Source organism: Podarcis raffonei, chromosome Z, assembly GCF_027172205.1.
Source record: "Podarcis raffonei isolate rPodRaf1 chromosome Z, rPodRaf1.pri, whole genome shotgun sequence".
Classification (NCBI taxonomy): domain Eukaryota; kingdom Metazoa; phylum Chordata; class Lepidosauria; order Squamata; family Lacertidae; genus Podarcis; species Podarcis raffonei.
Window position 1 is genome coordinate 21,756,574 of NC_070621.1, and position 14,575 is coordinate 21,771,148.

General features: G+C 44.7%; 1 protein-coding gene across 1 annotated transcript in view; it reads left to right on the forward strand.

Annotated features, from left to right (window-relative positions):
* The first annotated feature begins 8,571 nt into the window (after positions 1–8,571).
* Positions 8,572–14,575, forward strand: part of LOC128406959 (G-protein coupled receptor 83-like) — a 47,557-nt gene continuing 41,553 nt past the window's right edge. Inside the window, exon 1 of the mRNA XM_053374858.1 lies at positions 8,572–8,874. Within this exon, the coding sequence (XP_053230833.1) occupies positions 8,572–8,874 (303 nt within the window). The remainder of the gene's footprint in view (positions 8,875–14,575) is intronic.

Genomic DNA, 14,575 nt, shown 5'->3' on the forward strand with positions numbered 1-14,575 from the left:
CAAAACACTGGCTCCCTTGGCCTGAAAGCAAGATGAGTGCCACAACCCCATAGTCACCTTTGACTGGCCTTAACCGTCCAGGGATCCTTTACCTTTTTACCTTTTCCTGGGCCCCCAGATATTGTCTACCATCCCAGCCATTCTGGTTGGGGCTTAATGGAGTTGTAGCCAAGATTTTCTCACGGAGGCAGCAACTTGTTCTTGGGACTGATTGCCTCTAAGAATAAGAGAAATGCACTGCTAAGGAAGACTCTCTCTAAATAAGAAGGGTGATCATGTAAGGGGATTCCATTATTAAGGCATCTCATCCTCCTTCCTTCCCCCATTTGCCAAGCACATGAAATCATTGTCCTTTTGTCGGGTCCTTAAAGCGTTGCATTAAAAGAGAGTGCCTTTGGAAAGTTTTCCTCAAGAGGCTTTTGAAAAGCTTTTTTGAAGAAGCTACACTTTTAGTCCTTGAGTAAACGACACTAGGGATAGGTATGTGCTGTACTTATTCTCTGCACAGAATAACAGAGCATTGCGAGTGAGACCTGTAACGAAACGTTGCAGTGCGTTATGTTTATTGTGTTTTGTATATTTTTCATGTTGCAAGCCACCTTGATCATGGTTTTACTATTGAAAGGCGGCATAAGTACAGCATAAGTACAATAAAATGATGTATGCATGTGTGTGCTTACTGTTACAGGAAGACAGCCAGCCATGCTCCACCAACATCGCAATATGCCACAATCCTCTCTACCACTGCCAGTTTTCTGGTATTCTATGGACTCTTAATTCACATTGGCTGTTTTAGCATTGCCACTGCTGCTTAGGAATATTATTCATTCTCTCTCTCTCTCTCTCTCTCTCTCTCTCTCTCTCTCTCTCTCTCTCTGCTGTACTTCTGCAAACCTTAGAGCTCCTCTGAGCCTGCTGAGACCTCCCTCTTGTGTGTTGGTCACGCTGTGAGAGGTGTAGCTAGGGCTGCACATCAGAGATGAATTCAGGACCCTGCAGTCCAGGATAACCTCAGATTTGAATGTTGTAAGTGTGATCAGAAGGTCCCAAACTACAAGAGAGATGGGTCTAATGACACCTACAAGGAAAGTACTGACAGGGTAACAAAATTGTTTATTTCAATAACAGCGCTACCTCAGGTTACAGACGCTTCAGGTTGCAGACGCTTCAGGTTACAGACTCCACTAACCCAGAAATAGTACCTCGGGTTAAGAACTTTGCTTCAGGATGAGAACAGAAATTGAGCGGCAGCAGGAGGCCCCATTAGCTAAAGTGGTACCTCAGGTTAAGAACAGTTTCAGGTTAAGAACGGACCTCCAGAACAAATTAAGTTCTTAACCCGAGGTACCACTGTACGTATTAAATGATAAAAACATGGTTTGCACTTGAATTAAGGGGTGGAACATTCATACATGTGGCATAAGAGTCTTAAAGGTCATTGAAAGTTTAAAGACAGGGAACGGCTGTAGCTCTAAGGTAGAGCATCTAAAACTTCTCCTTTGCATGCAGAAGGTCCAGGTTCAGTCCCCAAATGGTAGAGCTGGGAATGTCCCCTGCCTGAGAGAACTGCTGGCAGTCAGTATCACTGAGCTGGATGGATCAATAGTCTGGTTCCATGTTATTTATTTATTTGGAGCATTTGTACCTGCAGAAGCTTACCTATAATCCAAACAGGAAATTCCCTGTCCACAGACTTGCAACCTTTAAAAGGCATGACACACAAAGAAAAGGGAGCAGGGAGGGAAGGGAAGGGGGGGGGTGGAAATCCAGTCCTTAAACAGTTGTGTTTATATACTGACCAGCTGGCCCAGTTTAGGGGCAGGGGATGCCTGGTGGAGCTGGGCTTTCAGGAAAGCTGATGTGCACATATGACAAGCATGCATATGGTCCCTATGAACATATTATTGCATGCCACCCCAAACTTCAAGCAGTGCAAGATTCCAGGGGTTCCAGGCACTTACGCAGGGTTCATGCTTCCTTTCAAATGAGGGACAGTGGAGACTGTGTTTTCATTGGGATATATGGTTTATTTACACATATATACAACCTGAGCCTACAATGGAGGAGCTTGCAGGATTAGCAACCAAAAAAGTCTTGCTTCTCCCATAGCCACATCCCTGGACTCCAAGAGAAACCAGGCATAGCCCTGTCTCCCAGCTGCCCAGCCTGCAACCTTGCCAGCTTCCAGTTCACACAACTCAACTCTCGACTCTGTCTTTCTAACTCCCAGTAAGTTGAGGGATTCGGCCCACTTATTTGCTGTCTGGCACACAATCACTTCCTTTCTTCCCTTAATGTACCATTACCTAGGGCAGGCATAGGCAAACTCGGCCCTCCATATGTTTTGGGACTACAACTCCCATCATCCCTAGCTAATAGAACCAGTGGTCAGGGATGATGGGAATTATAGTCTCAAAACGTCTGGAGGGCTGAGTTTGCCTATGCCTGACCTAGGGTTATCACCTCACCAAGAAACTTGCCTACTCCAGGAATCAGAAGAGTCTCTGCATGCAGCCTACTGCCCCCACCCTGCCATCCAAACTCATAACACTATAATGATGTACATACACAGCTTTTCCATGTGAGGGATCCTGGCTGGGCCAGGATACACCCTCACGTGGAAGAGCTCTATGTGCTCATATGACATATATGTGCATATAGCTGTTTCACATGATGGGCTGGCAGTGGGGGTGTGGGCACCGCATACCTTGGTGATAACATGGCTACCCTGCCCGATTCCCCTCAATATGTTCTTCATGAGGAGTCTCTGAGGCTCCCAAAATACAGAACTGGAGTTTGTGCCAAACCCTCCTAATCTGAACAATCTTTCTACAATTAAATATTTGGACAGAGATACTTTGTCATTTCGCAGCCTTATGAAGATGTTCATGCAAAGTGCATGAGAGAGCATTATCCCCTTTCATGTTTTAGTTGTCAGCTCTATGAACATATAATTTTCCAGAAAAATTAATTTACTGCATTTATATCTGTCACAGTGGCATCGCAACAGGGGGGCAGGGTGGTGGTGTGCCCCAGATTCCACATCTGGGAGGGTGGCAAGAAGGCACCCCGTGGGGTGCTTGCCCTGCCGCCCCAGCCCGGGCGCGGTGGTGTGAGCAGCCATCACACTGCACCCACGAGCAGAGGATCCCGGCACCATCTGTACGGCGCTGGAACGCTGGCGCCAGCAAACCACTATGTACAGCGCATGTGCGGCATCTCTACGTACAGTGCATGCATCATATGTAGTGACACCGCGCATGCGCCCTACGTAATGATGCCCCGCCCCGGGTGTAACGACGCCTTCGTTCACCCCTGATCTGTCATGGACTGGCTGTATGCAGAGGACCATGTAAGATCTGGACTCCCTCCATGCAGACTGCAGGTGTAAATAGGTGACTAAACCATTTTTCTCAAAGCTATGACAGTCTCTGCCATGTCTCAATTCTCCAAAGGAACACAGACCCTGGGTGAGTGCCTGGAACCCCCTGGAGTCTTGCCACCGCTCAGTAATACTTTTGTAACACTGGTGTCAGGAGTGGGATCTCTGTTTCCTCGAGAGAAGGTCTAGGAGCAAATTACACCTTCAGTCTGCATGGAAGGGCTTGTCCCCCACAGCAGTGCACCCCCAGAGTCCAAGGCATCTCTCCAGCCTGCCCAAGGTGGATCCCAGACCTTCTTCTTTCTTCTCCCAGCAACCCTTGCTCGAAACTCTCTTTTCCTGTCACCTCATACCCAGTTACCCTGACAACCTTCCAAACCCTTGTCTCTGTTCACACCTCAGGGCAAGGGGGAAGACCGGTTCTCTAGCATTGCCAATGGCCCTCAAAGGCCCTCTATTATTCCTTAATGACCCTAGCCTGGTCAGGTCATTTTGCATAGACTAGCCCAGGAATTCCTCTGCAGCTTCTGTTCTACCTTCACATCCCAAATAATCAAAATCCTAGCATTTGTTGATTTCCAGGGTTTAGTGTAGGGCTTTCCAAACTTGGGTCTCCAGCTGTTTTTGAACTACAATTCCCACCATCCCTGGTTTAGGGAGTCCCCCCCCAAAAAAAAAAATTAGGGTTGCCATATTTCAAAAAAGTGAAAATCCAGACACAACAGTTGTTTTTTGCTAAATCAACACTTATGCCCAGGTTTTTTGGGACATTTTAACCGCTTTCCGAAAATTCTGCTAGGATGCCATTTTCAACGAGCGAATCCTGGCTATGTCTGGGAATTTCCCTACCCCAAATCTATAACAATAGATAGAGATAGAGATATATTGATCCATACCTTGATCTGAATGACAGCCTAGACAGCTGCATTTATCCTTATAAAACTATGGAAGATCTGATCTCCCACCATCATCTCATCCAGGTTTGCCCTAAGCTTGGAGCCTGTGGCTTGTCTGTGAGTAGCACTTCAGAACAGAATATGTTGTACTTTCAATCACTCTGTTATTCTTCCTGCTTTTCTGGGATTCTGAAGAGAGCAAATTAGAGTATAAAGTTGCTTCTGCTTCTGCTTCTGAAGAGTAACCAAGAAATAATATTGGCAATAATTGCTAAGAAATAATATTGGCAATAAGATGCCTCTTCCCTGTCTCGGTGTCCTTCTGCCTTTTACACATTTTTTCTACTCCTCCTTTTGCAGCCAGATTTGATAGCGACATCTGATGAATTTTTAAAGGACCCATGTGAACATTTCACAGTCATCCACTCATGTAACTACTAAGCAAGCAATCATATACTCGCAGTCACAGAGAGCGAAGCGAACGGTTTGTATCATCTTGATGAGTAATTCAACCAGCATTACAGGAAAATAAGCCAAATCATGTCAAAACTAGGGTGCATTCCTCTTTCCAATAAGGAATCACTATGTCTGTGGAGTTCAGCACGACACCTTCATCTCCCTTGTTAAAATTACACCAATCACAAGATTTCTCGAAACCCTCTCCTGAAACAAATGGAGATTCTCTTGGAAGCTGAGTCGGATAACTTGGAAAGGGTAAATTCAAGCAGAGAGAAACTGCAGGAGAGAAAAGTGCAGCATGAAAGAGGCACTTCAGAAATTTAGAGTGGGAATCCACAAGAAGTTGCCTTATACCAAGTGAGATAGAATCATAGAATCATAGTGTTGGAAGAGACCCTGAGGGTCATCTAGTCCAACCCCCTGCAATGCAGAAATCTCTAACAACTACACCACATTGGCTCTATAATTAATTAACTCATTGCATTTATATCCCACCTTTCCCCAAAGCTGCTCAAGTCTATACATGGTTCTCTTTGTTCCAAGATATTGGGACAGAGCTTTAACCTCTTTTCTAATACCTTTACCCATTGTGAATCAAACCAAGTTGCTCCCACATTCCTACCCAACCTGATTTCAAAAAGGAGGATGGCGGTGGAACTTCTAAACACCGGAGAAGTTTTGAAGACAGGCTGTTGCTTCTATGTCCAATTCCCGAGCCTCTCCAAAGTGGCATCTGGCTGCTTGCTGTTGACCGCTGGACTAAGATGGGCTTTTGAATTGAACCAACAGTACAACCGCCCCTGCAATTTAGGAAGCTGCTTAAATGTCACTAGGACCTGCATGTGAATAAGCGACTAGTTAGTTCAAATGATATTGTGCTGTCTGTGAATTATTAACTAGCTCAGGAATTTCCATTAATGCAAGTTGATGACTCACTTTCCAGGAAACAGCACTGCCCCCCCATTCTCATTCAAGCATAGCATTGTATACTTCCTTCCAGATGGACCTCTACCCTAATAGCTAGTTAATTGATTCCTGCTCCATGTGCCATCTATAATTAACAGCAGCCCAGGGACAGCCAGCTTCTCAATTAGCTGATAACAAGTATGCCTTGGCCTTCTGGCCTCATTGGTCAAAGGCAGTGCTTTTTTGCAACATGAAGTTTTACCAATTTATGGTGGAAATGTACCACTACTGCGTATCATTGAGAACTGCCAGGAAAAAAGGCACTGGCCAAAGGTACAAGACTTTTTTTGTACCAGAAGTTACAGCTAGCGATGTAATTGATGATGTCATGTTACTTCATCCATTTTATTGTGAATTATTGAGCCCAACCCACTTTCTTGTGCAGCATTTTGATTCTCTTTAACAAGATTTCATTGTTTTTGAAAACTTCAGTGCCTGTTTCGGTTTACGTAATTTTGTGAAGTCTTACTACTGAGATCAGATATGCGCAAAGGGAAGCTAACCTAGTAGGTTTTATTATTACAGGAAAAAAGTTTTAACTATTTAGAAAAGAATATGGTCCAGGGCATTGTAATCCCAAGAACATTCACTGAATTCCACTCAATGTGTGCTTGCTTCAATAAGGGCACAAAATTGTGAATTACATTGTGCTTTACATAAGCAATTTCAACCCCCCCCCAAAAAAAACAACCATGAATTTGGTGCACATACCTAGTCAGAGACTTGACCTGGAGTTTAGAGTCAAATGAACAGCATTAGAGGAGTTCTGACTTGTTAAGCAAATAAAGACGAAAGGCTTAAGTATTTATAAATTGTGTCCTCCCTAAAAGAGGGCACGTGTTGTGGTGAGACCTGGAGACCAACCTCCTGTGTTGTGGGTGGGTTGGTTTGGTTTGGTAGGTCCCTGATTGGTAGGTCCCTCGATGTTGGGTTCAATCTGACCAATGGGGCGCAGTCCAAATGGATCGAGGGACCTGTTTATACCTATGCACGTGACCCAGAGCTTTCTCTTTTGGCTCGTGCATTCAGAACAAGCTAACAGCGTGTCCTCTGTGCAGCCAAGAGACTTACCTTCGATGGGATCGTCTTGGTGATTTCTTTCCATTTTTTTAATTCCCCCTTTTCGTTATTGCCTTTTATTGTTCCTTTTTGAGTTGTCCTCTTCCCCTTTCCGTCCCTTTCCCTTCCTTCTAGGGGAGCTTTGCCCCTCTGGGGCTCCAGCCCCCGGAGCTCTCATTGTGGAGCTTGCCACTGCCTGTTTATCGCTCCCTCAAATTGCAACGGCTGGTGTTCCGGCTCCGGCAACAGCTTTGTTCTTAATATACGACTTTGGGCAATTGCGATTGCTGCTCTATTAGCGCTTGTTAAGTCCTTTATTGGTTTCATTGCAGCAAGAGTTCCCTCTCCTTGTCTTGATTGTGCCCCTTTTGTTTTAGCTTAGTTGGGTACTTGTTAAGGGTGGGGGGAAATCCCCGTTTCATTCTGGCTGCCATTTTAGATAGCAGGGATAGGTTCGTTCCTGACTAGTTTTTTGTGGGAGCGTTATTTTGCCTTGGCGGGAGTGCCATCTTGTTGAGGCTGGAGCACCATTTCAAGGCCTGGGTCCTTTTGTGTGATTGTAATTAGTGCCCCTAAGCAAGAAGAAAGGATCGCAATGCCTATTAAAAGGAATCCCAGTCCTGCTCTCCCTTCTAAGAGGGTCATTAGAGGTCCCTCTCAGTCACTGTGTTCTGTGCCAGCCCCTGCAGTTCATCAGCCTATGCTGGATCGCTTGAGTGCAATTATAGCCAATATTGGCTGCCATGGCTTGCTTCAATACAGAACTTGAGTCACTGGCCCAGCAATTTGGGAGGCAGCCCGATGTTCAGCCCGGCCCCTCTACATCCTCTAATATTTTTGAGGATCATGGTCCTTCGGATGTGAGTGAAGGGGGTGAGGTTTACGATCCTTCTGGGGCTTTGCTGTCCCAATTTCAGCCTTCCAGAATACAAGTCCCAGCTAGTCCTAGGGGTCGTCCTAGGAGTATGGGCACTATGGTGCCTTTCGGTCAGGGCTGCCTCGTTTGCAGTCAGCACCCCCAGGTTCTGGGAGCTCGGGGCTTCAGCCTGCACAGCATGTGGGAGATGGGATTTTCCCCCAGCCAAGCTCCTCACATATTTTTAGTTCTGTGCAGGTCCGGTCTGTTCCTTCGAGGGAAGCGCTCAGTGTCCAGTCTTCGGAGGAGTATCTTTTATTTTATTTTATTTTATTAAATTTAACAATAAGGAAAGACATCACCAAACAAAGGACAATAAAAGCACAAAACCAAGATTTCACAATACATAAAATACCTAAAATACAAACATTTAACCTAAAAAAGAAAAAAGAAAAAAGAAAAAAAGAAAAAAAACACCAGTCAACACACAGAAGTAAAATAAGAAAAAACACAAGTCACTCTTTTCTAATTATTCAACATTGATTAACTTATTTTCCTGACTTCCTCACATCTCCCTTTTTTGTATCCCTTTTTGACAGTTGGTTCAGCAAATTCATATCCTACCACTTTGTCCTTAAGTATCCTACCTCCCAAATTTATAATTTCAAACTTTCACTCTCGTCACTAAAACCCCTTCATTTCATTTCAATGTCATCAGCATTCATACATTTTACACTGCTTCTGTAAATAAATTTTAAATTTCCTCCAATCTTCTTCCACCAACTCTTCTCCCTGGCTTCGGAGGAGTATCTCCCAGTGCCTAGAGTCCCTTCATCTGGTGGCAAGTGGCAGAGGAGTCGTTACTCCAAACGCAGGGCTAAGAGGTGCAGAGATTTGGACGCAGTCTCGGGCTCCCCGACCACATGTGTGTCTCCTGGGTGTCCAGACGAGGAATGCATTGGGATGAGCTTCTCCCAACGGTGCAGAACAAGGTGTCTGTGGAAGGCACGCCTGCGGCGATGGTGGTGCAGCTCGGCGAGAACGATTTGCCAGAAGCTCCCAGCTTGAGCCTGCAGACCCGCATGCAGGAGGACTTGGAGGAGTTGAAGGCAGCTCTTCCTGGACTCAAAATCTTTTGGTTGCAGCTGTTGCAGCGACGTGCGTGTCAAGGAAGCCGATGCCCAGCTGCCACCGAGAGGGCCAGGAGGCGCGTGCAGAGTGCAGTGGCCAAGAAGGTTCTGACCTTGGGCGGGACGGTGATCCGTCACCCAGGCATTACCTTCTGTGTTGCGTCCCTTTACAGGCTTGATGGGGTTCATCTGTAATTGGGAATGATTTTTGGCTGACCTCCGTGTCAGCAGAGTTAAGGGATTGGTTACAGGTCTGAGTGGTTGGTGGTGAGCACGGGGCTCGTGTGGCGGATAGGCTCTAGTTCAGGTGATAGGGATGGGCTCTCGCCATCCCTGTGTAAAGGGTATTCCATTAAAGGAATCCAGGGACTCAACTGGTTTGGTCAACCCCTGAGAGGGGGTTGTGCCTGTACCTGAGTCCAGGGGGGCATCTGGGTGGTGAACGGAGTCTGTCCGCGGCTTTTCACCTTCCCAGGTGTTCACCCTTGGCTGACCTATGTGGTGCCCAGGGTCAGCGCTGCCTGCAAGAGTGGGGGGAGCTAGTCGAACCAGAGCCTATACAACCACTCACTTGCTGTAATCAACAAAGTTGTGGCCTAAATTCTGCCAAAAACTAAAATCTGAGTCATGTGTGAATTTATATAGGGGGGAGGTCTCTGGGTCTGAACATGCAACATGTTGGGCCAGTCAAAAGGCTTTCTACTGCTTGCCAGTCACAAAGGCTAATGTTGCAGGCTACAGTCCCCTTCCCAGTCTGAAGAAGATGGGGAGAAGCTCTTTATTTCATAAAATGTATAAACTTGATGTGGGGCTTGGGGAGAGAGAGACAGTTTACAAAAATGATAAAACAAAATTCTCACCAAGACAATTAACAACAATAATGTAAGACTTATGAAAAGTTAAAATAACGATAGACTGGTGGTTTTTTCTGGGGGTACTCAAGGGTACACAGTACCAGCACCCCCCCAAAAGTGTGGCACTTACTGTTTCAACAACATGGTGAGAATTGCCATCTTTTTTTCCTAAAAAAAAGAACTGCAATAGACTAAAACCAGGTTGAAACTCGCATCAGCTTTCTAAACCGCTGGATAGGCTTATCTAAAAAGGTTTTTTTAGCAGGCACCAAATAGAGTACAATGAAGGCACCCATCTGATATTAATAGGCAGGGAGTTCCAAATTAGGTGCTGCCTCATTAAAAGATCAAGTTCTTACAAATGCAAAACAGGGATTATGTGGCACCTGTAGGAGTTCCAGTTCCATTGATTGAAGTTGTAGGAACTGAGTTGTGGAATTCTGCACTATGAAATTGTCTATAGAGCCAGATATGAGAGAAGAGAGGAAGGTCCCAGGGGAAAGTGATCTGCACCTCCCCAAGGGGCACAAATTTTTACTTTTGTGCAGAAGTTTAGGCAGGCGTCATAGCAGGCATGTGTCAGATGAATGACTTCCATCTTCACTTTGCTCCAAAAAACAGAATGACCCAAGATCCTAGCTGTTCATTTAGAAGAAAATCATATCTTTGACAAAAAGGATCTGTTCCAACTGTGCAGATGGCAAGGGGAAAGGTTGGGAGTTGCACTGTAGCTTAATCATCCTGTGATCTTTCCTCCATACTTCACCCATGAGAAACATCTGACAACACAAGCCTTAACTGGAAAATCACTCTCTTGCAGAATCATGCAATGATTCAACGTTTCTGCTTCTTAAATGGGAAATTGATATAAACTGCGTTGATCATATAATTGATAGCTCTCTACTGTGTATCAAATCTAACTGCACAAGAGGGTGTTTCAGAAACCAGCAGAGGTTGTTTTGAGTAGCTATTGGCAATTTTCAACCTTTTTAAATATGGGCTGAGGCCATGGTCTGAATTCCAAAAAGCACCTTCATAATGTATATAGTAGACATAAGGTCTTATACCTTACATAAAAGAAATTCTTGAGAGGATGGTGTTCAGAATAACTCCTGCTATGACACACCACACTAACTGCCTCCAGCCTCCTGTAATGCTGTCACCCACTGTTGCACCATGAGGAAGACATTAATGTGATTTCCAGACAAAAGCAACCTGCTGTGAAGCTGGAGGGCAAAATAATTCTATTGATTGCACAGATCACCCCTGTTGCCTGCTGACAGTTGCTGGTCCCTTGGGCTTGTGTTTGCTAGGAGCCCGAAACAGCCACATCACCAGGTCTGAAAGCATTTGTGGGTGTGGAAAGTAGACAGGAAGCTGCAGAAAATTGGCAGTCGGTGGTCCAATTTTTTTGTGTGGATTGATGGGCCTGTGACTGCAGAAGGAGGTACCTAAAGCTGCTGGCATAAGCTGCCTTCACTAGATGCGCAAAGAGACGTACTTCACTGTATAGTACGATCACATTTTGTGCACATACGCAGTTGAAAGCCACTGGTTGAAATTGCACATGTTAAATGCAAGCAAGGCAGAGAGTTTAAATCAGAGCTTTCCAAACTGTGTGTCTCGACACATTAGTGTGTCAGCTGCAATGTGTAGGTGTGTTGCATGATTGCTCCCTGTGCTCCTCCCAGGGCTGGAAAGCGGTTAGTTTAACCTCTAACTTGCTAGTAAAACTAGATTGTGTCGCAAAATGATGCATATCTAAAAAGTTTGGAAAGCTCTGGTTTGAACACTGTTTTTGCACCAAGAGAACTTGGCACAAAAAGAGCATTTAAGTTCTGGGGCTCACTTGGGAAGCAGGGCCTTTGTTGCACACTGGGTCTCAGATGCTCCGAGATCTTTTGGGAACTTGGACAGCTCAACGAGATCTAGGGAGAGCATCCTGGGGTCATGGTGCATTGGCTCCAGAAGTCCTGGGAGGCCCTGGTTCCAAAGGTTTGAGTATGAATTCCTATGTACGATGTGATCATGCCATACTGCTTTTGGTGCCTGCTAAACCAAAACAATTTTCAGACAAGCCTACGTTGATGCTTAGAAGATTAATGCAAGGGCTGATCCTTTCAGTCCCCTAATAAAATATTTAAGGGGGCTACCCCCCAAGTTGATGGGTGCATGTCAAATGGTGTGTGCCTTGTGATCAATTATGCTGTGTGGGGCTTACCTGCCCTCCCCCTCAATATTTTATCCAAGCTGGCACCCCTGGGTGTGAGCCTCCATACAACGTTAGAAACTGAGATATGAAAGGTAGGAGCTAAATGGCTCCTTAAAACTAGGTTATGGAATGTCTAAGTGCGCTTTTTTATAACAAGAATACAAAGCTGAAAATGAATGAAATGCAGTTAAAATATTATGTTCATTTTTCACAGGGTCTAGTCCTTCCCCTGCCTTCCCCCTAATATTCTTAAGAGGGTCTCTTCTCCAGTCTTCAGAGAGTAGCTGGAAGTGGGGAGGCAGAAAAAGGTCCTCCGTTCCTTCCACTCTGCAGTTTTAATCTGAAATCTTAGGTGCAGTACTGCGCCCAGAGCTCAGTAACCTCTCACCCTAATGAAATTCCCTGTCACAAAATGCACCTAGAACAATAGGATTTTTGAACACTGCCTCCATATTGGACCCTGAAATGGTCCTAAATTGGCTACATATTATGAAGCATTCCAGCCTTGACAACTATGGAGACTCATCCACACTTTCCTGTTACCCCATGCTTTCTAGTCACAGGTCTGTGCTTGAAAGCGCTGTGTCCGAGTGCTTTCCCCTTGCCCCAGGGTTCCCTGGAAAACCCCCTCATAAAATGCTGAATGGCAATTCGGATTTTCTGCAGAATGCTGTTTGATGGTAAAGAGTGTGTCTTTGTGGGGAAAGCACCAGGGCAAAATGAAAAGTGCTCAAACATGGAACTTGAAAGCTCAGACCTATGTATGCCTAGAAAAGTGGCACAAAGGGAAATCTGTATTGGATCCCAGGTTGTCCCGTTTTGTTGTTGTTTTTATCCATCACTCTGGCATGAGTCAGCTGGCTCAACCCAGAGCACCAGACTAAAAGACACTTTCTCTGGCATGAGTCAGCTGGCTTGCACCAGAGTGCTGGACTGGAAGACACTCCCCTTTCAGCCTTGCACAGTACACCAGAACAAAAGTCATTCATTTTTTGGTCTTGGACATGCGCAAGAGCTTGGGGCCAAAAAAAGAAGCACCTCGATTTTGGTTCCCAGGATGTTGGAGGGTATGAGATTAGGGCTGCAAGTTTATAACTGGCTTGACTGGTAAACTTTTAGTAGTTGTTTGGTGGGGTGCAGCTGAAGCAGGACCCTAGAGGATTATTATTCTTAGGCTTTTCATATAATCAGTTATTCATATAATCAGTTATCAGTAATCAATATATTCACATATGCTCACACATAATCAGGGCTTACAGTGATTTTTATAATCCATTTAAATATTAAAAAAAAAGCTTTTTGCCTAGTGTGACAGCAAGTGGCTCGACCTTTCCCCCAGTGCTTTTTGCACCCTAGAGAAAGGGGAAGCTATAAATCAGAAGATGCTGGTACATCTCTCCCCCTCAGATCCAGACTAATTCTGGACACGAAACAGGAAGGGCTGACCACAATACCCCTACATGAACAGATGCATGGGGGAGTTAGCGCCAGGAGATCCCCTCCTAGCTAAAGTTTCGATTCCCTGTTCCATCAACTAGGGAAAAGGTGAGACTGTACTTTTACTGTACAGACAAAGAAAGCAGAAGTTGGAAGTTATACTCTGTGCGCGGTCAGGAGCCGACAGAATGCGCTTATTGGTGATTTGTTGCTGGCGTTCGTGATTGTCTCATGATTGTCTCATGATCTGTGATGCTGTACTCAGGTATATAATCTCAGAACTTGAATGCTTTGGGGTCCCAGTCTTTTGGAAAGGATTCCAACTGGGTCCATTATTGCTCAGCAATAAAACCTCACCTTCTTTTTCACCAATTTGCTGTGTCTGTCCACCCTTTGTCTCCATTAAGTGGGTACCATTTTAAATTTATTTGCAACACAGCAAGCAAGCGGAGGGTTCCCATATTTGTTTGTTTGCTTGATAAAATATATACACTGCTTGGATGTAAAAGAAAACCTCGAAGCTGTTCACACACACAAAAGACAACACAACAAAACCATCAATAAGAAGAATTAACAACAATAATTTAAGACTTTCAAAAGGTTAAAACAATGGACTAAAACTAGATTAAAACTTGTATCAACTTTCTGAACTTCTGGGTAGGGTTGTGCAAACAAAAATCATTTTAACAGGCGCTGAAAATATATCAATAGGCAGGGAGTTTCAAAGGGTAGGTACTGCCACACTAAAAGGTTGAATTCTTACAAATGTGGAATGGGTTAATTTGTGGCTCCTGTAACAATTTGCACCTTCTGCCAATTGAAGTGGCTGAGTGGGTGTATCTGGGGTAAGGTAATCTCATAGGTAAACCTATTGAAAAGTCACCTGTGTTTGAATTCTGCTAATATGAAAGGATTTAAACTTAATCAATGAGCCAGCCTGTAAGAAAGTTGCTGCTCAGTCAATCAACTAAAAAAATTAACCTGCTGATCTCCTGAAAATACATGTCAGTTTCTGCAACATAGACTGTGGGAACTGCAGTCAGGCCAAAATCTTTTGACACTAAGGGTTGTACACTGCGGGGTAAAGAAAATTCCATCTCCACAAAGTAATATCTCTTTTTCACAGCTGCACCGTTAAAGCAGCAAAGCCGCTGGGTCTTTTACCCAATCTTTATCCTGAGAGCACCTTTAGAGGAGGCAAAATTCAGAGGTCACAGAATTCAGCTGGTTTGAAATATCACAAAAAAATTGTACACGCTGAACTGTTATTCACCCTGAATAAACCAATGATACTTTGACTAACGGCAGACCTGCTTAATAGCTT